This window comes from Filicampus tigris, chromosome 12 (assembly GCF_054856515.1).
Source record: "Filicampus tigris isolate MCC_2025a chromosome 12, RoL_Ftig_1.0, whole genome shotgun sequence".
NCBI classification, from domain to species: domain Eukaryota; kingdom Metazoa; phylum Chordata; class Actinopteri; order Syngnathiformes; family Syngnathidae; genus Filicampus; species Filicampus tigris.
The window spans coordinates 3489137-3512411 of record NC_141228.1 but is presented as its reverse complement, the minus strand read 5'-3'; the positions used below and the strand labels follow the sequence as shown (position 1 = coordinate 3512411).

General features: G+C 41.4%; 4 protein-coding genes across 10 annotated transcripts in view; 1 reads left to right on the top strand and 3 right to left on the bottom strand.

Moving 5' to 3' along the window:
- Positions 1-6217, bottom strand: part of fcho1 (FCH and mu domain containing endocytic adaptor 1) — a 50471-nt gene extending 44254 nt beyond the window's left edge. The window contains exon 1 of the mRNA XM_086048211.1: positions 6047-6217. The gene's annotated coding sequence lies outside the window, so the exon portion shown is untranslated. The remainder of the gene's footprint in view (positions 1-6046) is intronic.
- Positions 6218-6941: 724 nt separating this feature from the next.
- LOC147138087 (uncharacterized) lies at positions 6942-9365 on the bottom strand. The gene is made up of 2 exons (XM_086048222.1): positions 7744-9365; positions 6942-7171 (listed from the first exon to the last, which is right to left on the bottom strand). The coding sequence occupies exon 1, from the start codon at positions 8814-8816 to the stop codon at positions 7791-7793; it is 1026 nt and encodes a 341-aa protein (XP_085904348.1). The 5' UTR covers positions 8817-9365; the 3' UTR covers positions 6942-7171; positions 7744-7790.
- prg4b (proteoglycan 4b) lies at positions 9060-23068 on the top strand. Of its 4 annotated transcripts, XM_086048214.1 has the most exons (16): positions 9060-9219; positions 13601-13813; positions 13905-13983; positions 14172-14288; positions 15837-15959; positions 16440-16499; positions 17503-17562; positions 17667-17927; positions 18242-18919; positions 19001-19243; positions 19991-20077; positions 20538-20674; positions 20762-20918; positions 21006-21113; positions 22115-22243; positions 22527-23068. In XM_086048214.1, the coding sequence occupies exons 3-16, from the start codon at positions 13917-13919 to the stop codon at positions 22631-22633; spliced, it is 2334 nt and encodes a 777-aa protein (XP_085904340.1). In that variant the 5' UTR covers positions 9060-9219; positions 13601-13813; positions 13905-13916; the 3' UTR covers positions 22634-23068. The 4 variants fall into 4 exon arrangements, with proteins under 4 accessions (XP_085904340.1, XP_085904338.1, XP_085904341.1 ...); XM_086048212.1 differs by having other exon boundaries at positions 18242-19243; XM_086048215.1 differs by lacking the exon at positions 15837-15959 and having other exon boundaries at positions 9061-9219; positions 18242-19243.
- tprb (translocated promoter region b, nuclear basket protein) overlaps positions 22666-23275 on the bottom strand; it is a 30154-nt gene continuing 29544 nt past the window's right edge. For all 4 annotated transcript variants that reach the window (XM_086048207.1, XM_086048208.1, XM_086048209.1 and 1 more), the window contains exon 51: positions 22666-22890. In XM_086048207.1, coding sequence (XP_085904333.1) covers positions 22841-22890 — 50 coding nt within the window. In that variant the 3' untranslated portion in view covers positions 22666-22840. The remainder of the gene's footprint in view (positions 22891-23275) is intronic.

Here is a 23275-nt window from a genome sequence, read left to right as displayed (position 1 = left end):
TAACATGCGTACAAGTGCAACGGATGCCATCTTGTGCTGTGCAGGTGTACGTTAGTGAAACCTCACACCTCTGAGCCTTAAAAGAGGAAACTGACCAATGAGTTGGCGGGTCGGGCTTTGAGCTCAACGGTCAGCGCACTTTGCTTCCAGGCCAGTGATATGGTTGGCACTTCAGGTTCGAACCACGAGTAGGTGTGGGATGGACATGCATGCACTTAAAATGCACTAAACACTTACAGCTAAAAAAAAAAAAAATTAAGGGCACAATATCGCCTTCAATTTCAATTACTCCATCATTGAGAAACATGTCAGGAATGTTGGGACAGGCTGCAAAGTTTAATACAAGTTGAATTTACTTTCATCTTAATTGTCTTTACTATTCATTTGTGCATACCATAAAGAATTCTAGCTGTAAACTACTGGTGCAATTATGCCAGGATTTACATATGATCTGATTAGTCTACTATACGTGACTACTGTTGGTGATTACGGTAGTCGACTAGCAAAATAATAGATTGTGGCAGCCCTACTTGACCCGCTTGCACCAAACAACATTGCGTATTGCGTTTGTGGATGGCTGCAGCAGCACACTTGCGTACAGAAACAAGGATGCGAGTTTTAAAAAAAATCAAATTGAATCGAAAATCGGGAACTGAAAATCGAGAATCGAATCGGGGCTTGAGTGAATCGTTACATCCCTACCAACTACACATAAAATGCAGTTTTTAAAGTAGGAGACAACCCAAACATTTTTTTTTTCAAGGATATGTTCTATGCAGGCCCACCAGTTGTAACACGGCATTCTGATTAATATTGTGTTTGTGGAATATGAGTTAAGCAGTTACGTTTTTAGCCATCTCAGGGGGCGACCAACGACCAATCATGGCTCAGCTTCAGAAAACAGGTGATCTGTGATTGGTCGCTAGCTGAGCCCTGAGCATTTGTGATGTCATTTGCAGTCGACAGAAGTGACAAAATGGCCGCCCCCAGGGATGGCTAAAAACGGGTGGATTAACTCTTATTCCACAAACGCAATATTTATCAGAATGCCTTGTTTCAACTAGTGGGCCTGTATAGAACATATTCTTGAAAACAATCTGTTTGGGTTGACCTCCCCTTCAAGCTGTGATTTTAGTCAAAAGTAAAAAAATAATTAAAAAAAAAACAAAGAACGAAAGAAGGAAACGGGTTAGGCTGCCAACAAACACACAGAGACATAGGAAGCAATGATGCCATTTCCTACATTTGAAAACAGCCTCTTACATACCAATGCTATTTTCTTCCAAATAAAATACATTTACGATTGGCTATCAAGGTGTGCCATGCTGATGGGCAGATTAGGTCATAATAAAAACTTAACCAAAGTTTTGGTTGTGTATATTTCTGCATTTCTCTTCCTATATTTTCAGGGGTTTTTTTTTATATGCAATTTTCCAATTGATGTGTAATGGTGTTTTTTCCACATGAATTAACAATAATCATTTATTGTTGTCTAGCTGACCACAACATCAGCGTTGGGTGGACCTTGTAAATACATTAACATTAACGTCTGAATCCTACTACATATATTAATCCTGCAAACCACAACCACACAACAATGTTTAGCACATAAAGACAAATCAAACATTACCAAGGCGGTGACATAACCTGCATTTGATGACAAGGCAAAAAAAAGAGCACAGCACAGAAAAGCCATTACAGTACTTTGCTTTTACTGACTAAGAGAGGATATATGGGAAAAATCCGAGTGCTCAACATAGGTCAGGCAGTCTCCCCATTGTCCTAGCCTGAATGCAGTTTTGTCAAGGCAGCATTACTGCAGTCTGTGACCATGTGCCAGGCAAGCATCGCTTGCGTGAGCAGCTGCGTGAGCATACATTATTCTGCCACAGAAAACACTCTTCACAATCTAACAAGGAGGACCACACAAACTCTCAGTGAACTAAGGTCGTGTTTCCATGAGTAGCCATTTACTATATTTAATAACTCACATTGTATGCTATTTTTTTGCTTGAAATATCAAGTGATATTTTAGCAGTAAACTATTACATCAACACTAGTTAACACATAGATGGGGAGACGACAAGAAATCAAAGGTGAGTGATTCAAGTACGAGAAGACATTTATTACACGGAGCTCTGAAAGCAGCACCATGACAACATTTACCAAAATTAGTCTGTCAAAATGCTGAATGTGATTGGAATGGCCACTTACGTTCAACCTGAGTACAATGCGACAAGAATTTTGAAAGTTCCAGAACGAGTGAGGTTTTGTATCAGAAAAAAATGGCTAGTTAGCGCCTATAGGAAAATCTGGTCAAAAACCACGTTCAAATTTGAGTGAAAACAAAATTTCTTGATTATTTAACATATCTCCTCGACCCTTTCAGTGAAAAATATCCACCAATAAGCATTTAGCGGCGAAAATTCATAATTCTACGCATGAAATTTACCATGACGTTTCAAACAGCCTCACTCGCCCTCAAACAGGAGTCTCCAACCGTAGGCTGCTCCCAAGATTACTGCGAAAGGTAGGGTGGGATGAGGGGGGAGCATGTTGAGAGGTCTGTGTGTGTGCGCGTTTTATTATTATTATATATATTTTTGTGTTAGTGTAAGCTACGACCTTTAAATAGGCTGTTGCACTCATTTTTGCTCACTGGTCAGCCCTCAGTGCTCTCAAACGGAAGACCGAAGATGGCGGTGTGGGTTGGATCCCACAAAAACGCCACGGGTTACACATATGCGTATCCGCAACATCTTCCCCCTCCACTAATTGACATGTTGATGAGCCACAACACCACTAGCTACTACAGAACATATCCAACGCTGTATGAACAAAATACTGTGTAATTCTGAATGATTCAAAATCAACAAACCACAAAATACAAAATTCAATCATGAATATTTACAAAGGACAATTAGGACAATCACTGCTTAACTCAAGCTGTTGTTTTTGTTTGTTTTTACAAAAAAAAAAAATACATGTTGATCATTGCACACAGCCAGGCAGTAAATGAACTACTAACCCAGAAACAGAGCCAGGACCAGACTGCCCCAGGATCCTTCCATCTGTGGAGGAGAGGCACCTTGGCTGGACACATTCACAGCCTCAAGCACAGGCCTTGAATGAGGCGCTAAAACAGTATTTCTTAGCAAGACTAAACTGCATGTCGACACATTTTAGGGCCGCCGCACACAGAGACACACGACCGAATGCAAATTAACTGTCGTGCAGTGTGCGGGCTTTTGCAACAAATTTTATTGAATGGCTAAAAAATTGGCAAGTATATTTTTGCTGCAATTGCCGTTGCAAGTTTGCAAATGTAACGCCCAATGAAAAATGCCATGCATCAAGTTTACAACGACAAATATGACGTTTCTGGGTATGAAGTCAAATCCAGCCGGCCAATACAATATATTTAGTACATATATTGTGTTTTACAATAATACTAAACTACAGGATTAAATAAGTAATAGAGGCTAAAAAGCAAAGCATGGATAGTCTCTCTCTGCCCAAAAGCACAAGCATAGTCATTGACTACGTTTACATGCTGTCAATGCAGTATTCGGATTAAGGTCAAAAGTCTGATTTCTGAGTCATTGGGAATAACCCTTTTAACATGTCTTGTGCGGAGACTGAGAGAGTTAGCCCCGGTAATTAAATAACCCGATTGAAATGCCGACGCATGGACGGCATGACGCAATTTACGTCATCTCCGCTTGTTACTTGTTTCCGTCAATAAAACACATTATATTCATATCACTCACCGCACGAATGAAACAGACGGTTTCCTCTGTCGCTTTAAAAGTGTGGTGTCGTACTTAGTCTAGCTTTTGCCATGTTTTCTTTATTATTAAACGTGTATTTCCGGTTTTTTAAAAGGTTTATTGGCTGCATGTAAACACAGTCAATGAATAAGACTATCACTGCCAACGGCCTCTCAAATATCCACACGCTTGCCTTTCATTGTCGCCCTTTTCCTCTCTTTTTATTATTATATCGCTACAGTGGCCACTGGCCAGGGCAATCTACTTCTTCCTAAACAATTGTTCCATCTTGTTTGTGGTTAAAAAAAATAATAATTCAGTACTGTATATTCATCTGTCATCTGATTTGACGAAAAGTTGTGTGTTTGTAAACAAGTATGCTGACGTGGCATCCTTTTTTGCTGATTTTAGTTGAAGTTTGCTGGGAATCAGATTTTTTCCAGCCCCAGCACCGAAAAATGTAAACAAGTAAAGGCATTGCTTATAAGTACTGTACACAATTTGCTGAAAGAACTTCACCATACTAGTCATTTATGTAAAGTCAACTGACTGAGAATGGATTAGAGACCGGGCCAATTATCGGGGCCGATATTTAGCATTTTGGTGATTATCAGCATCGGCCTTTTTCATTAATCCGTCGGCCGATATGCGAACAACTGGGACAGGGAAATAAGAAGTGAGTGAGTGCATGTGCCTGTATGTGTCTGTAAGCCACCATAAAGCTGGTGCAGAAGTTCATAGATCACTGCAACTGAAAGTCAATAATGGCTGTGCTTGTTTCACTACGTTCTAACACAGAAAGCCAGTACGTCGAAGACAGCAGCTGCATATGGGACATACAAAAATCAAGGAACACCCACAAAAAACAATGGAGAAAAGACGCGTTGATGAGATGCTTATTTCGCTAATGGCCGGTTGCAGCCTTGAGGGTACACTTTTTGGTTTTTGAACTTTAAAACAAAGATAATAATTGATACGTGAAAGATGAATATTTGTATTACAGTATATTGAATTTGGGGTTTCCCAGCGAGTTGTCGATGTCTCCAACCTCCAACAAAACTGATTCAAATCATCAGGATCATTATCAGGCTTCTCAGAGCAGAATCAGGTTTGTTGGAAGAGGGAGACATCTAAAACTAGCTAAATAGGGGCTCTTGAGGACCGGACGTGGGCACCCCTGCCATAGGGTTTTTGTGTGCAACCAAATTCAGTGTGTAATGCCCAATGAGCTCAAATCAAATGCAGCATTCAGATTCTCCTGTGACAGCAATTTTTCAAGGTCAGTGAGGGCCAACCTTTCCAGCACCATTTGCACATTATGCCTTAATGGTTCTGGCGTTGTATTCTGAAATTTTGTAGCAAAACATCTTGGGCCGTTGTGGAGGAATTGCACTTTGAGGTTAATAGTTTGATCACAGGATTTTCCATTTGACTTTAGGTAATATCCGTAAAAAAACAAGAGGTGATTGCATAAACTTCGAATTTCTGGACTGGCTTGATCAAATTTGACAAATGAGGTATCATTTTTTTTTTTTTTAAATAGTGGTGCATTTGATGAAACCATTTTAAATGTGATTTAATCATTTTGAAAAACATGCCCAAGTCACTAAATGAAGTGGAACTGGACCAACAAACTTGCAGCCAGCCCAGAAACCCAATATTGAGTTTATAAACTTGAAAGAAGCATTTGCAAGCAGCAATTTGTGCAAGAGTGACAGCTGAACGTAAAACTATTTGGGCGACACCGAACAAGTCACAAGACATCACATATAAGAAATGAAAAGACAAATTGTGTTAGAGCACATTCGCTGCCACGAGAGCATGAAAAGTATTTAACTGTGTAAATTTAGGAATTTACATCATAAGACCTTTAAAATAGTTGCACTGAAACCAGTCTGGAAAATGTGAAGAAGACACAATTCTTACTCAGTACTGACATAAAGTAAAAGAGTTGGGTAAAGTTAGCATCTATTTTATCTATAAATTGTTACAAGACCCTGACGATATCTGTACACCACAATGAATTATACACGTTTATATTACAGAAAAGATAACTAAGCTTTCAACTGTGGTTCCATATTTACATACATTTTGTAACTAGTACTTAAGTTTCTTCAGGTGAACCGCACCTTTGCTGCGTTAGCTTGTGACAAATAACCGTGTCAACAATAGTGCTGTCACAGCCATACAACCCAAACCGCGCCTTCACAAATAAAATGTGTTGTACGTGACGGTGGTTGAACAGACGTAAATTGAAATAAAGAGTAATTTATGACCTGTGTAGACTTCTCCGGAGACGTTTATATAGCATGGTCTTTCCCGAGTGTTCCAGCAGCCTCCATCCGACCGTCTCGTAGGTAACCACAGCAGTATAGCTTGCTTACTGTAGTAGAAATGAACGACGCTTTCCAGTGTGCAGTGCCCGCTCACACCCTGCGCAACGACGATTGGCTACCTAGCCTGTCACTCATAGAGAAGAGTGGAGTAGGCATAGCAACCGTGAAGAGGCGTGTTTAAAAGTGAATACTAGTATCTTATTGGTTGATTAATTACATACGAACCCCCATCGTTGGCTTTTCTGGAGAAACTAGATAGCATTCGTCATCTGATGGAGACTTCTTTTCCTGGAACTTGAAACGAATATTGCCAATGAAGAAACGTAAACGAAATGTAATTATTTTCGGATTGATACCACTCCACACACTGTACTCGCAGTTAATGTTATTTGGTGTTGGCGCTTTTAACTAGTGCTACTTTATTTTAAGTCACTACACAAACGTAATTAGCAAGCTATAGCGCCCTCACCTGGGTGAGGACACCAACTACATCAACAAATACGTGTCTGAGACGCTTCTTCGCCAGTGTTTCCTAATCTTAGGGAACAAATACTGAAATGATGATGATCTCGTCTCTATTTACCTTAATGTACTTAGTGTGATCTGGGCCTGTTTAACTAAACATAAATGTCACATGCTTGCCATGACTTAACTATGTTGTATGAATGGCAATAGGTGTATGCAGGTGTATTGTACCTTCTGCAAACAGGAAGACGTTTCCCTTTGTAGTTCAATAGTTCAATCCCAAATGCAGGGTTGCAAATAAAATACTTGATTTCATTGAGAACGCTAATGAGTCCGGTGCTGTGACTCTAGCTTGTATCGAGCAGTCAAAGTTGTTTTATTATTTAATCAAATCACAGTGCTTAATTCAGACAATACAATGTGAATTATGGAATTCATAACTCTGTCTTGGCCAACTTGAAAAAGAAACAGAAAGATCTCCTCCAAGGAAACTGTACTGGACATTGCACATTGTACACAACACAGTGAGGCAGGCTCTTGACAATCCCAGTGTTGCTGTGGAAAACATTGTGTTGAAAGTCTGTGTCTTCTTTTCCGTACCTGCCAAAAGGAGAGAAAGACGTAAAAAGTTGTGTAGGTTTTGTGATGACGCTTACATGCTGAAAACACAAATAAAAATGTAACACTGCTACGATTGCTCCATCCACATGGACCGCTCAGTCTCGTGAGACTATGCTGATGAACTGTGATGCTACTAGTACTAGTAGTGACATTATACATTTTTATTAGTAAACATCTATAGTGCTTTACTATAAAATTCTACTAGTTAACATCTACGTAGCTCTTGACAAACAGTACTAATACCACAAAGACGTCACCTTGTGAACGGTTGTTGTCCTACTACAACTTGTATCCCTAAGTGGTAGTGTGCAGAAATGTCATACAGTGGTGGAAGGCAGTAGTGGAAAAAAACGTTACTAATAAGACACAGTCTTACTAATGCTGTTGTTCTAGTAGTGCTTGTACTGATTGTCTTACTAGTGAGGACAAAGGGCCTACTAGTACATGGACTATGGCGGATAAGCAAATTTGAAAATCAATGTTCTTTTGTTATTATTGTCCTACAGTACATCACTAGTAGTGAGTATGTCATTCCATGGGAAATTAAGTACCTGTGTTGAGCCACACTAGCTCTGAGATATGGATACACTGTGACTTTTCACGGGGATGATGATTCGTTTTTAGTATTTTTCTTGAAACAACTCTTAAACCATCCCCCTTTGGACTGTTTTTTGTTTTTTTCTTTGTCTTCGGCCTCGTGCCTCCTTTGTAGGATACTTGTGCGACTTATCTGTGACAATAGTGCTTGCACCTCATTGTCTTTTTTATCCTCCGTTCCTCGGTGGCGTTCCCCCTCCCTGTCTTTTTCCTCCTCCGTTCTTCGGTGGCGTTCACCCTCCCTGTCTTTTTCCTCTTCCGTTCCTCGATGGCGTTCAACCTTTCTGTATTTTTCCTTCTCTGTTCGTTTGTGATGTTCAACCTCTCTGTCTTTTTCCTCCTCTGTTCCTCGATGGTGCGCAAACACTTTAGCATTTTCATTATCTGTTGAATTGTTGTGTTCAGCAGGTCGGCCCGCACTGGTTTGGAACTCCTTCATGCTCCTGGTGGCAGCTTTGAGGGACTCAAACGAGCTGGACACCTCCACTTCAGACCAATTTTTCTGTCTCTCCAATTCCTTTTGTGCCTGAGTCGATGCAACCTGCCCGATAATCATCTGGCGCAGATTGGAGGCCTTGCGTTGTTGAAGCTTAAAATCTAATTCTCTTTTCCGTTGTTCTATCTGTTGTTGGAAATAGAGGTCTTTGGAGGGAAAGTTCTTAAACTTCTGTGTGAACGGAGTTGTGAGCGATGCAGATGTCGTACTCGTTCGAGTCCCTCCAGTTACTTTAAAATCATCATCAGCTGATGCAAGGGTTTTCGCAGACCAAGGTCTATCAGTGGATTCTTGTTTTGTAAATGCTGCTGTGGCTTCCTCCTCATCCTGCTCATAATCTGCCTCCTCCCAGGGTGTATCAGTGGTTTCATCCTTGCACTTTTTTTCTTGAAGCACACCGGTGGGTTCCTCCTGCTCCTCTTCCCAGGGTGCATCAGTTGCCTCATCGTCAGAAGCATCACTCGCGTTCTGCACCATAAATCGCGTAGACAACTTAACCTCATAGGTTGAGTGAGTTATATATTGCTCCATAGGTGCTGTATGCAGAAGTTAACAGATGAAGCACCTTTCGGATATGTGGCTTTTATACGGTTTCATCGTGCATAGTGCACAAACCATAAAAACTCACGCAGTCCAGCCTTCTTTTAACGTAATCAGGAATAATAACGTTCTGTATTTATCGTGTCTTCTCACGCGTCAGATGGCGTCATAAAAACAAAAGCGCGTCCACGACCGCACGCCTTGAAATTCACAAACGGTGGTTGACGAAGGTGCATCGAGTTTTATGGATCTTCTATGTACGCGCACATTGTTATTAGAGGGGGTGGGGGTTCTACTAGAAGACTCACTGGGCACAGACTAGAAAAAAATTATACATACAACTTGTTGCAAGATAGCACAGACCACGCGTGCGTAACAACAAATATGCTATACGGTAAGCCTCTAAGTAATTAACTACACTTTTTGGCATTTACACACAACAATAAACATTAGGCAAATCGGTTGACTTCATGACGCATAAACAGCGGCGTCGGGAGAGAAACCAAACAAAATATATTATTCAATTCCCTTTGGATTTTGCCTCCGTATTAGGTGCGTTCAGTGACCATCATCAGAATAGGATATTTAAAATTCAGATAGGGAAACACAATTGAATGACAACAAACGTGAATAATACGGGCCATTCCAAAAGCCGCCTCTCGGGGCCCACCAGCCAATAAAAGCTAGTAAGGCCTTAATGCGGGGCTTCTGACAGTAACATGTTCAGTTACAGTGCTTTGTCATTGGTATGGGCCTATGCCAGTCGTTGCCTTCAGTTTTGTGTCAGTTGGGTTATTTCATGAACCCAATTTTTTGATTTTTTGTGTTGGGTCCAAATTCTGGGTTATTTCTTATAAATTAACCCAATTGTTGGTTCAAATTAACTATATATTGGGTTATATGCCAGTAATGTTTTATGTTGGGTCAAAAATCAACATGCCCATACACAGATGCCAGATGTACACTTGAATTAAGTATGACTGGCGGCCATGACAGCCACCGACATACTGTTCATGTCTACACACGCAGCATCGTGGTCAACTCAACGACACTTATGACATTTGGATTTCTTCATGTACTTCACACATTGTAATCTTTTGAATTCTCGCACAACTCTCCTCAAGAGGTCAATATATCTCAACACACTTTTCAAGATGGACCCACAGCTCATCACAGCCCGTGTGAAAGTGTGAGGCAGTTGTCTGGTGATGACCGCAAGGAAGCAATGCTTGGTTTAAAGAACTGAAATAAATTGTATATCATTTTACAAATTTATCTCATGCACTGATTTGCATTTCCTGGCTGACAGCCAATCAGAGTGATTGTCACTGACAATACTTTGCAGACTGCCGATGGTGTCTTATTCATTCAATTCATACAGCACCAAGACACAAAATTTATGATTTTGCCATAATTCTAAACACTACTTTTTCATTTAGATTTGTTCTCACTTCCACCATGAATGTGCTGAACAAAATTCTGGACACGTATAGGCGTGATAGACCGGGTGGTGGTATTTCGCAGATGTGCACAAGTTGCCGGTTGAAAAAAAAGGCGGTATGCACACGTTGTGAGTGTGAACACTCAACAGCTCTATTCGCCGCCGATCAAAACAGCTCCTCTCATTAACTTTGAGAGCTGGGCATTCCATCTATTTGACGGACCAGTCCGTCTATCCGCCTATGACAGACGCCCGTTTTGCTGACAGTTGAAGAATGATGGGAAAACATTTAAAATAGCATAGTCGGAAGCCCATGTATTTAATCCGTATTTCGTCTGTAGTCCCGTCTTCAGTCTATTTTTCGCCGTGAGGCGTCGATGGCCGCGGCGAGGAACAATAGTGAGTTGTTGTTACTTGGGGGACAGATTTGAGTGATAGTCCAGGCTGTGAAAGCATTGAGTCACTCTTTCTGTGGGTTGTGTGCACCAAGTTCCACAATCTGGAGATCTTGTACGGGAAGTCCTCAATTTACAAACAAGTTTCGAACACGAATTTCCATGTGTGTCGGATTTCACCGTTAAAATCGAAATTCACGTCAAAACACTGTGTGTAAAAAAATGAAAATACATTCAAATAAAAAGCATAAGATGCTGTACTTAGCATTACTGCTGAGAGGTGGATGGAGAAGAAGGCGAGGAGGGCAAAAAAGGCAAAGATACTGCCAGCACGCAAACATAACGATTCGGGGACACTGCGCATGCTCAACCGCAAGGAATGCTGGTCTTCATAGTACAGGAAGTGCTTGAAGGCGGAAGTGCGGTGATTGCCGCGCAACCACCGCAAATACCCACGCAGAGGTAAACAAGCTCAGAGACCCAGCACAAAAGCACACTTTTGGAGCAAGGTGGAAACCGGCTGCTTCATTCATTTGGTGAATGACATGAATATCAAGTGTTTTATTGACGGTTGAAAGTAACAAGCGGAAATGACGTCCATTTGAGTCATGACGCCGTGTCTCGCCGTATACAGTGGGTTATTCAAATGCCGGAGCAACTCTGTCCGCTCAATCATGTGAACGGGTTATTCAGAATGTTTCAGAAATCAAAATTTTTACTTTAACCCGAATATTGACTCTGCCAGCAAATTGTCATTCCGCCGGGCGTGTCTTTTAAGGATAAATCCTGGCTATATACCAGAATGCCCAGCATGGCAAAAACCCTTGTCTGCCAAATTGGCAAGCAGCAGGCACAGTGAGCCTTGCGCTTGGTTAAAAATCAGCATTTCTGCATGCGCCGTCTACTGTAAAGAGCCCTCAAACTTGATCGAACTGTGGAAAGGAGAGTTCAATCCTTGCGTGAATATATCACGAGTATAATAATTCATAAATATAGTTACTCAGGGTGGCGACCAGTTCAGGGTGTACCCTGCTAGACTGGAAATCCAGAAACGCCCAAAGTCAGCTGGGATTGACTCCAGCACACCGGCGACCCTTGTGAGTCAGTAAAAGGATGGATAGTTATCTACATGAATGCACCCCATAAATTGAAAGATAGCACTTGAAGATAACTTAATACGGCCTAAAGATTCTCTGTGTTGCTTCAGTCTGACTCGGTGGTGTCCAATCCAATTATGAAAATCAAACTATGACGTCCAAAGTTAATTACACCCTGTGAAATAACATGTAAGTATAGGTTAGTGTTTACTGTAGATTTTCTGTCAAACTGAAGGTACACAATCGAGCAAATGCTGTAAATTTGGTTGTTTTTCAAGCAATATGTAAAACCTGATCCTGATGAAAAGTAATTATCCACAGTGTGACCACTAGAGAGCGCACTGGGCCCACTTTTAAACTTGTTCCACCCTACTGTGAGGAATAGAATGAATGGCTTAAAAGTATTATTGAATATTTAGAATGGATTAAAATCGACCTTTTGTGTATTGTCATCGTAGCATAATTGAACAAGTCACTCTTAAATTACTGTCACAATATCAGTTAAAAAAAACAAAACAATATGCTTCACACATTCAATTGTCAATAATATGACAATGTTGTTTTAGCACACCTGGAATAACTGTCTTTTATCTAACGTGAGGGAGACGCATGCCTGTACTGGAGAAACAAAAAACATGATGAAAAGGTCACTTCAATAGCTGAATAGCTCACTGAACCATCCCAAATGGAGCAAATTTGTTTTTGTTCCAGCCATTTTCAGATCTCTCCAGAGATGTTCGATGGGATTCAAGTCAGGGCTCTGGTTGGGCCACTCAAGGACAGTTGACCTGAAGCCACTCCTTCATCGTCTTGTCAGTGTGCTTCGGGTCATTAGTTGTCCTGTTGTAAGGTCAACTTTCGCTCCGGTCTGACGACCTGGGAACTCTGGAGCAGGTTTTCATCCAGGATGTCACTGCACATTGACGCATTCATCTTTCCCTCAATCTTCCTACTGCCAAAAAACATCCTCAGAGGATGATGCTGCCGCCACCATAGTTCACGGGAGGGATTGGTATTGGTCAAGTGATGAGTGGTGCCTGGTTTCCTCCAAACATGACACCTGCCATAATGCCAAAGAGTTCAATCTTTGTCTCATCAGACCAGAGAATTTTCTTTCACCTGGCCCAAGAGTGCTTCAGATACCTTTTGGCAAACTCCTGGTGACCTGCCATGTGCATTTATTGAGGTGGTTGTCCTACTGAAAGGTTCTGCCTAGCTCTGACATATTGACCATCGGGTTCTTGGTCACCTCCTTGACTGAGGCCCTTCTCCCCCACGGCCAGCTCCAGGAAGAATCCTGCTGGTTCAGAACTCCTCTCATTTATGGATGATGGAAGCCACTGTGCTCCCTGGAACCTTCAAAGCAGCAGATTTTTTTTCTGTACGTTTCCCCAGATTTTGTGTCTCAAGATAATCCTGTCTCAGCGCTGTACAGAAAATTCCTTGCACTTCATGTTTGGGGTGTGCTCTGACATGCACTGTCACATGTGGGACCTTAAATAGACAGCTGTATGCCTTTCCAAATCATGCCTAATCAGCTTTTGGGAGCCTCTCAGTGATGATCAGTGGAAACATGATGCACTTGAGCGCAATTTTGAGCTTTGTGGCAAACGCTGTGAAGATTTAATGTGATTTCTTTGTTTTTTAGTTTGAATACATTTGTAAAAATACAACTTTTTCTCATGTTGTTATTATGGGGCGTTGTGTGTAGAATTTTGAGGGGAAAATGCATTTATTCCATTTTGGAATGTGGCTGTACCGTAAAATGTGGAAAAAGTGAAGCGTTGTGAATACTTTCCGGATGCACTGTATGTGTGGCTCATACAAAGTTGATGTTTTCAGAAGTCTGCCTGGCACAGATGTGTGTCGGCGTACTTCCAGGTGTTTGTGAGGAAATACGGTGTCTGAATGAGAAGACCCTCCCCAGTAGCCTGTGAGGTCATTTCGACGAAAGAACGGATCTGCCAATTATGACGCCGTTAGCCGGCCGGCCTCAGCCTATAAAAGCAGCACAAGTTCAAAGTTAAACAGGATTGACACAGAGCCTGTTGCTTGGTAGGGATAGTTTTGTGTGCAGTTTCAGTTATTTACACTACAAAAAAATGGAAGAAAAAAACATTTCACTATTTAATGTGCTTACTTTCAGGTACAAAAGAGAATGTCTTGGACTCCTCTATGTTCACTTATTCTGCTGGCTTGTGCCTTGACTCCAATTGTCAGCCAAAGTGAGTATAATGCTTTAGTGAAATGGTGACTTTTGGGAGCATGCTAAACAAATCATTTATCACGTGTGTTTGTTGTACTCATTTATGTTTACCGTGGTGGTAATTATTTACCAGACAGGGAGTCCTCTGTGTGTCATCTCTTCTCCTCTCTGTTTTCCCATAACTGAATGCTCTCTTCCCTTAAACAGCCAGCTGCAGAGGAAGATGTGGTAATGAGTACTACCGAGGTTACCTGTGCCAATGTGACTATAACTGCATGGCCTATGGCGAATGCTGCCTCGACTTTGAATCTCTATGCACCACAAGTGAGTGAATACTGTACTTCCCCTTGTACCTCAGTATTGTTGAACCCTTAATAATGGTAGAGTAAGTGGATATTTGAGCAAAGTCTCAGCGTTCAACAGATGAAGCAAGCAATGATTCATTTAAAAGCTTTAAAGGGGAAGTCAATATGTTCTATGCAGGCCCACTAGTTGAAACACGTTTATGGAATATAGCAAAATCCACCGGTTTTAGCCATCTCAGGGGGCGGCCATTTTGTCACTTCTGTCGACTGAAGATATCACAGATGCTCAGGGCTCAGGTAACGACCAATCACAGCTCACCTGTTTTCTGGAGCTGAGACGTGATTGGTCGTTACCTGAGCCCTGAGCAGTTGTGTTGTCATTTTCAGCCAACAGAAGTGACAAAATGGCCGCCCCCTGAGATGGCTAAAAACGGGTGGATTCATTCTTATTCCACAAATGGAATATTTATCAGAATGCCTTGTTTCAACTAGTGGGCCTGCATAGAACATTTTCCTGAAAAAAATGTTTGGGTGGATTTCTCCTTTAAACAGTATACATGCGCTCAAATGTAGTCTCACTGGCCATGATATTGGCCATGGTATAAAAAAAAAAAAATCAACATTTGTAAATGTGTTATGTTTCATTGTCATCCTTGTAAAGTCAGCTATTTATATTTTATAGAAATGACAGTAATGGATTTCATTGGTCTGCTGGTGTACCTAAAGCAGGGGTCTCAAACTTAAAATATATGTGGGCCACTGGAGATAGAGTATGGGTGTGTCCGGGCCACATCAAGTATTTCACAAAAAAAGGGGTTTAGGTACAGCAGTTGACACTCCAGATTCCGTGTAAACCCAAAGAATTCTAAAAAACAAAACAAAAACAAAAAAAAACACTGATAAACACTAAAAACTGGTGGAAAATGGAGGAAATCAAATCCTGGGATTTTTTTTTGTGTGTGAAAACAATTAACCTGGGATTAACAGAGATTTAATTTTTAGGCAATATCGCCCATCCCTACCTGTTAATTGGCACACTTCAAAGCATGTCTTGTTGAGTAATGACATCTGATTTCTTGAGCACCGTAACTTTCACTGCGCATTCAAGACATGTTGGGGTGCCTCCTATGCTCAACAAAAACATCCTGTCTCCTGTATTATATATTGGCTGTTGTCGTCACCAACATGTCTCTTTTGGGTTCGGGTTTTAAAAAAAGACATGACTGGGACTCGGTACCAGGGTATCTTTTCCTTTCACTTGGTGTCACTTCAAAATTATATTACGCCGAAAGCTATTATGAGTCTGAGCTATGGTAGCCCATAAGTGATTAAAAAAAAGAAACAAAAAATATACAGGGCAACAATATGGCAAAAAACATGGGGGACACACTAACATATCATCCCAAAATATCATCCCACGGCCCACAAATAGCCCCCGGGCCGCAAATTTGAGACCACTGACCAAAGGTGTCCGATGTTGGGTAAAAAAAAAACAAACAATGTCACCGTATATGTACTACAGTCATTTGGTGTAGCTCATTGCAGGTTTGTCACATATCTGCCACAGAAAACTCCTGTAGAGGTCGATGTGGGGAATCATTCAAGAGAGGCCAACTGTGTAGCTGTGACTCGGATTGTGTTAAATTCAAGCAGTGTTGTCCAGATTACAAGATCTACTGTGATGCCGAAGGCAAGCTTTGTCCATCATATTCAGCATGACCAGTGTAGTATTTCTCACAAAGACACAGCAGAAAGTACAGTGCTTTGGCTGTCTTAATGACTTTGAGAACAATTAACTTGCATGAACAACACGATAAAGAAGTAGGGCAGGCAGAAATGTTGGAAATAGTAGTGCAGTATAAAATAGTCCTGCATGACAACAAGCATGTAGCATGCAATGCATGCAGGAATCTACACCAACACATCGGGTTGATGCTATTTTCTGTTTGAACGATTACCACAGAGGAAAACAATGGAGCATCCAATGCATCAGCACCAGGGGCGAGTAGTTCATGCGATAATATAGATGCTAAAAACCCCAAAGGTACCTTGACAAAAGGCTTGATTGGAACAAAATTTACATCATATCATGTGTGTTATGTAAATATATTATTTATAGTACTGCTTATGGTGATCTCGCTAATATTTTTTTTCATCAATCTTCCAACAGACGAAACTGTAAATGAAACAGAACAGCCGATTTTGGCACTCGGTGGGGGAAACGATGAAGGTAACTATTTGAAATTTTGTCCAATATCAGTGGTAAATCTGTGCTTTGGCCTTCCTGTGTGGCGTATGCATGTTCTCTCCTTGTTTGGGTTTTCCCTGAGTTCTCAGGCTTCCTCACACATTCAAGAAAACATTCATGCTTCCATATGCAGTTATGAGTTGAGAATGGTTGCTTGTCTACATGTGACTGGCAGCCAGCACAGAGAGTTCTCTGCCTCTCACCAAAAAAGATGTAGTTTTTTTTTTTGAATGAAAAAAAAACACAGGAACCCTAATGAATTCACGTTCTACAGTTCATGGAGGGATGGATGGATCCCAGCAGTGGTCCAAGGTCGTCCAAAATATGCTTGAGCTCATCTGTTTTTACTATGAGCAAGACTTTAATTATCATAACAATATTCTTGAGCAATTGTGGTTCTGTTGGTGTGGTTTTGGTCGCCATGCAGAACGGGCCAAGAAGCGCACGCTTGAGTGGCCAACAGTAACACAAGAGAGCAGTGCTGTCATAATGTGGGAGGCTAATGGGGCACAGCTTCACTCCCATGAGGGAAAGAAAAAGAGGATGGCAGGACAAAAGTATTGGAACACACCTCATAGTCTGATAACTGGTAATCAAGCAATCAGAGAGGGATCAGACCACTAGTTTTGCGGAGGGACTTTTCTTTTCCAGCATGACTCCGCCACCAGCATGCAATGCAAGGCCCCATATGGAATCCTTGGATGTTTTCGGTGTGGAATTCGCACAGGACCCTGAAAATTTAAGATTGTGAACCCAACTCTGTTTCAGGTCCAATATCAGTAAACGCTGCCCTCACAAATGTTGTGGATGAATGGAGCAAATTTTCCACAGACATACTGTATGTTCTTCCATGTTTTACTCCCATAAATCTAATGGCCTTGGAGTTCCATTACATGTTCCTCAGTATGAATGTATTTTGAAAGTATTCATGCGGGTATAGAAGTGTAGACATCTGTATCATTTCTTTCATATTTTCCTATGACAGATGAGAATGAAGTTCCGCTGGAGAGTCCAACATCGTTTCCACAAGATGATACCATTGATGGTGAGCTGTTTTATGGAAACAAACGACATTTTTCGCTTGTAGTCTTTCATGAAATTGACATGGAAGTGTAGCAGTCATTTCACACAATAACATTGTGGCTATAGGTATGGACACCGAGACCTTTCCCAGTGATGGCCAGTCCTATACTGAAGATCCGGAGGAAAGTCAGTCGCCAGAGAGCACTAGCGGATATGGGTCATCTCCAGCTGAGCCACTGGATGCGATCTCCACTCAAGCCACCTTGATCGCAGAAACTCCACAGGCGAGCACAGAGACAGTTCCATTGGCGACAACACTTTCAGAAAATGAGGGCAAGTCAACCACCATTAACATGGCTGAAGGAGTCTCTTCCACTGAGAGTGCAGGTGTGTTAAGATTCCGCAAGGATGGGCGCTGTAACTTGAGGTTGAGTTTGATCTTTAAAGTGAAAGAAAGACAAGATGGATTTGGACCTAGACTGATGAAGGTAGAGAAACTCTAGTGAAACTCAGTTAGTTTGGTTGAATTTCTAATTATCCTTATATTCCAAACTTGGTAGGTCAGGTCAAGATCTGTATGGAATCTTTGAAATTGAATTAGGGAACCATTGAAACTTTACATGTCAGAAGTTCCACTATATTTGAGTTACTGGACCGACAGATGAGTCCTTCTGATTCTTCTGCTGTTCCTGCTCTTCCAGATAGCAGTGATGCTACCACTTTACCAGACTCGGGAACAACATCTCCACAAGCCACCACGGCAGCTGAGCAAGTTTCCAACCAACCCAGTCCGACTTCATCTCCTCAATCGGAACTTTCTCCCACAGCTGACACAACATCCCGGGCACAGACCGATGTTCCGACTCAACCTGGTCCTGCAAATACAGCCGGCACACCCTCATTTTCCACAACAGTTCTCAACGTTGCTGCAACTTCAGAAGCCTCAAAGGAACCATCCACAACTTTAGCCCTACAAGAACCCTCACAAGAGTCTTCCACATCTTCAGCCTCGCAAGAACTACCACAAGAGTCTTCCACATCTTCAATACCGCCAACTGAAACCTCACAAGAGTCATCCACACCTTCAGTCCCACAAGAACCCTTTCAAGACTCATCCACACCTGCATTGCCATCAGAACACACACAGGAGTCATCCACACTTTCAGTATCACCGGATCCTTCGCAAGGGTCTACTACACCTTCATCAGAAACAACACAACAGTTGTCCACAACTTCAGCACCCCAAAAGCCGACACCAGATTCCTCCATAGACGCGGAAAGCTCTGAGGCACCTATCATCCCTGATTCGACGACGACAGTCCCACCATCAATCCCAACCACTTTAGTTGTTACAACAGGCCGCCCTTCCTCTCCGCCAGGCGAGGAGAATTCCTCCACTCGTGTATCTCCGGTGGGATCGGACGTCGCCATCATGACGACCGTTAATCCCTCGCCCACAGGTACATTGCAGGGTGATTCTACAGACCAGGTTACAACAGCAGAACCTTCCATCGCTCCAGTAACAGAAAACCAGAAACCCACCGGTCCTGAATCATCGGAATCCACCCCAAAACCTACGGACAAGCCAAACCCTTCCAGTCCACTGATAACGACAGCCCCTGTGGATAAACCCACTGCCAAACCTGGAATTAAGCCAGTGGAAGCAGTGCTGACTGTGGATGGCTCCAGAAACTACCAAGCAGGTAAATAAACACTTGTTTTGAATATCAGGACAACATTCGAAGAAAACAAGTAGAAAGGAAGTCTGGGAATAGTTTTCTAGTTGAGTTGAACCTCAAGTTTGTCTTTATAGGTCTCCCGAAGGAGAAAATTGTCTTGGAGCAAGGAACTGGTGCACACATGAGAACAAACACACATCAACAACATATGAGCACCACACATTACATGAATGTAATACATCTTGTCATCCCCAGCCATCCATATCTCATCCTATTGGTTAATTAAATTGATTAGTTTAAATGAAGGAGTTAATGAGTTTTTCTGTTGTATTTGAGTAGTGGTACCTTGTATTTTCTGCCAGATTTTAATAGTTGAGAACTCAGACTACGGTGCATGCGGAGAGTAAGCATATTTCAATTTCTGTTGCTCAAATATTACCTGAGGGATTTTCGGAGGTGTGGTTTTACCCATGGCCTTTGCTTTGACACATTTTTTTTTAATTCATCTAAAAATCAGATTTATTCATTTTAGTAATTTTCTTTCACTCTACTGTTGAATGCAAATTGCCATGAAGTACACTTGTAAGTGTTAAAAGCGTTTGTGGTTTCCCACATGATGAATGGAGGTAACAGTTCAAACAATTTGCCTCCCCCACAAAACAATCAGTACAATGGCCAGAACCACCCACCTTCAGATGAAATTGCGGTTATAATATTTGTTTTCGCTTTTCCCCACAGTGATGTTTTCATTAACGCTGTCTTCATTTCCAGATGACAGCAATGACACAAACTTGTGCAGCGGGCGTCCTGCCAGTGCAGTCACCACACTGAGGAACGGCACAATAGCTGTCTTCAGAGGTTGGTGCCAGAAATGATTTTGATGAGGAAAACATTACATAAAGTACAGATGTTAAGTCAGCGTGATTCCGAAAATGTAATTTGTTTTGAAAATTCTTGGAGCTCCTAGCACACTGCATAAAAACATAGCACCAATCAACTATAGAATTTAGAACATTTGATGTGCCTGTATTGAAAAACAATACATTTTTGGACATCAAACCTTTTGTGAAAACATTGAAACTCGCCAGTATTTTTAAATCAACAATTTGCCACTCTCTTCTGCCAATCCCAGCCGGGAGAATAAATATTTTTGTGGTATTTTACATGTCAGAAAGGACACTCCTTTTAAGTATGCATACTGCAGCATACTCATCTGTTGTCTTAAGACAACATATTTTCCTGAATATGTACAATTTTTCTTGAGGGTTCTCATATACAGGTGGACCAATCTAATATGTGTTCACGTTCTGGTCCACAGGTCATTACTACTGGTTTTTGGACAGAAATAGGGTGCCAGGTCCAGCCCGTGATATCACACAAGCGTGGGGCGTCCCGTCCCCCATCGACACTGTGTTCACCCGTTGCAATTGTCAGGGGAAAACGTACATCTTCAAGGTCATTTGTGTGACAGTCAAATTTATTAAAAAAAAGAAAAAAGAAAAACAAAGAAAAGATATTTTATGAGTTCCGTGTGGTCTGCAGGGAAACCAGTACTGGAGATTTGAGAACTCTAATTTGGACCCAGGCTATCCAAAGGTTGTTGAAACAGGCTTTGATGGACTTCGAGGTCACATCACAGCTGCTCTGTCTGTGCCTCAGTACCGCAGGAGGAGAGAATCTGTCTATTTCTTTAAGAGAGGTGACCCACATGTCAATTATCACCAAAATATTACATTTGGACACATTCATGTATGAACTCACGGCAACTGTCTGTTGATTCAACCAGGTGGATTGATGCAGAAATACTCATATCAGTTTGGCACCAGTCCATCATGTAACAAGAAACCTCATTATGCTATTTACACAGTCCGTAACCGAGTGGCTCGACAAGCAGGTAGGAAAAACACAACTACACAACTGATTGAGGGGGGAGACATTTTGATAAAACTACAATGGCCAAAGTGCACTTCAGTTGGGTGTCACCCCAACAATTAAGCTTGTGGTAGCTATTTTTATTTATTTTTTTTAAAAAGGGGGTCAACCCCAAACAAATCTTTGCAGTATTTTCTATACACATTGACTAGTCAAAACATGGTATTCTGATTAATATTGCGTTTGTGCAACATGTGTCAAACAGCAAAATCCACTCGTTTTTAGCCATCTCAGGGGTCGGCCATTTTGGCACTTCTGTCGACTAAAAATGACTAAACATGACTAATCATGGCCCACCTGTTTTCTGAAGCTGAGCCATGATTGGTCATTATCTGAGTACTGATCAACTGGGATGTCATTTTCAGTCGATACAAGTGACAAAATGGCCGCCCCCTGAGATGGCTCAAAAGGGGTGGAATTTGCTGCTTAACTTATATTCCACAAACGCAATATTAATCAGAATGCCGTGTTTCAACTAGTGGCCCTGTTGGGAACATATTTTTGTCTTTAGGGATTTTGTCACATTTTGACGTTTCTACGATTTGAACATGAGGTCTTTAAACAGGCTTTGTTCAGGGTGTCTGCTGGCTGGGAAGAGCGAGTGGGTTCTGAAAGGATGTTTGTAGGCATTGTGTGGCTTTCTTCGGAAAGGCTGGGTTAAATTAACCTCACCAGTATCAAATCTGTGATTATTACCTTTAAGAATTCTTGCAATCGGAATTTGTGTGTTAAATGTCACGGTGGGCGTGAGTAGAGCAATAACACTTGGTGAACTCACGCAGGCCACTTTTGAGTTCCAACAAAGCGCTCTGGAACTCTGGAAAATGAATCATGCTTTAACTGAAAAGGACAACCTGATCCTGTGAGATTTAACACACGGGAAAGGGCCTCAGCACCATTTACGAGAAACCTTAGGAGTGAACTGTTAACAAATTGTTTTTGACAAAGCCGATTGGTTTCCAGCGTCTCTTTTGGGACCCACAATCAACATCCGAACGACCTGGCGAGGATTCCCCACCACCATCACTTCAGCTGTGTCTGTCCCCAGTTACAGGGAACCAGAGGGCTACAGATACTATGTCTTCTCCAGAAGTAAGTAACAGTAGAGTGTCACCTAAAAACCACATTTTAAACTCATTTATGAGGAGTCTAAATAAGGGACCATCTGTGTTTGGGCGTGCCACACAGTGGATGTAAGAAACTAAAAACAGAACACGTTCATTACAGTTGTGGCTGCGGTCAAAGTTCCATTACAGTGCAAGTATAGCTTAGCATAAGGATGTTGTAACGTGAATTGTGAATAGTAGCTCATTTTTTTTTGTATTCCCACACTCCAAAAAACATGTTAAGTAGTTCTCGTGATTGTGTCTTGCAGCTAAATCCTACAATATTAGGATGGACGGTGAGCGGCCCGTTGTCACATCCCCGAGAGAAAACCCATCAGCTCAGAACAACTTCATCAATTGTCCAAAATCACTCTGATGACCAGAGACCACTTCAAGAAGCTTTCAATGTTGGACTTGTTTAACACTTTTAATAACATTTTTCAGAAAGCACATAACTTCAGCATAGACTGTCAACAAAACTTGATTTATGTGTAAGATATAAAAGCAAAAAGCTTCACAATAAGTGAACAAGATCAATAACATATTGAGTCAAGGAGACTGTCAGGATGTCCGTGTGGGAGCTTCATCTTGCGATGCGTCTACCATGGACTCCTCGGGAAGGAAATGGTTGACCTGTTGGAATACACAGTGCAGGTTTAAACATTACATACAGTGGCTGAGTAAACTGCACATCTGAAATCTACAAATTAAAACACACAACTTTAAAAAGCATGCAAACAAATATTCATGTTAGAATCAATACACTCTGTAACTGTATATTTAAAATGCAATAAAGATTGTCTAGTTGGAAGCATGGTTCTTTTCTTACAACTTTGAAAGTGCAGCACTGCAGGTCTATTTACAAGTGAATAATCAATAAATATCAGGGAATGAAAAATTTCAGGATTTTCTACATTTTGATGATAACAGCTACCAAACCCCCCAGATTTACCTTTTAAGAAATTTGAATGTTACAGAAATAATCCAAATTATTCTTATGTAGAAATGGGGTAGGAAA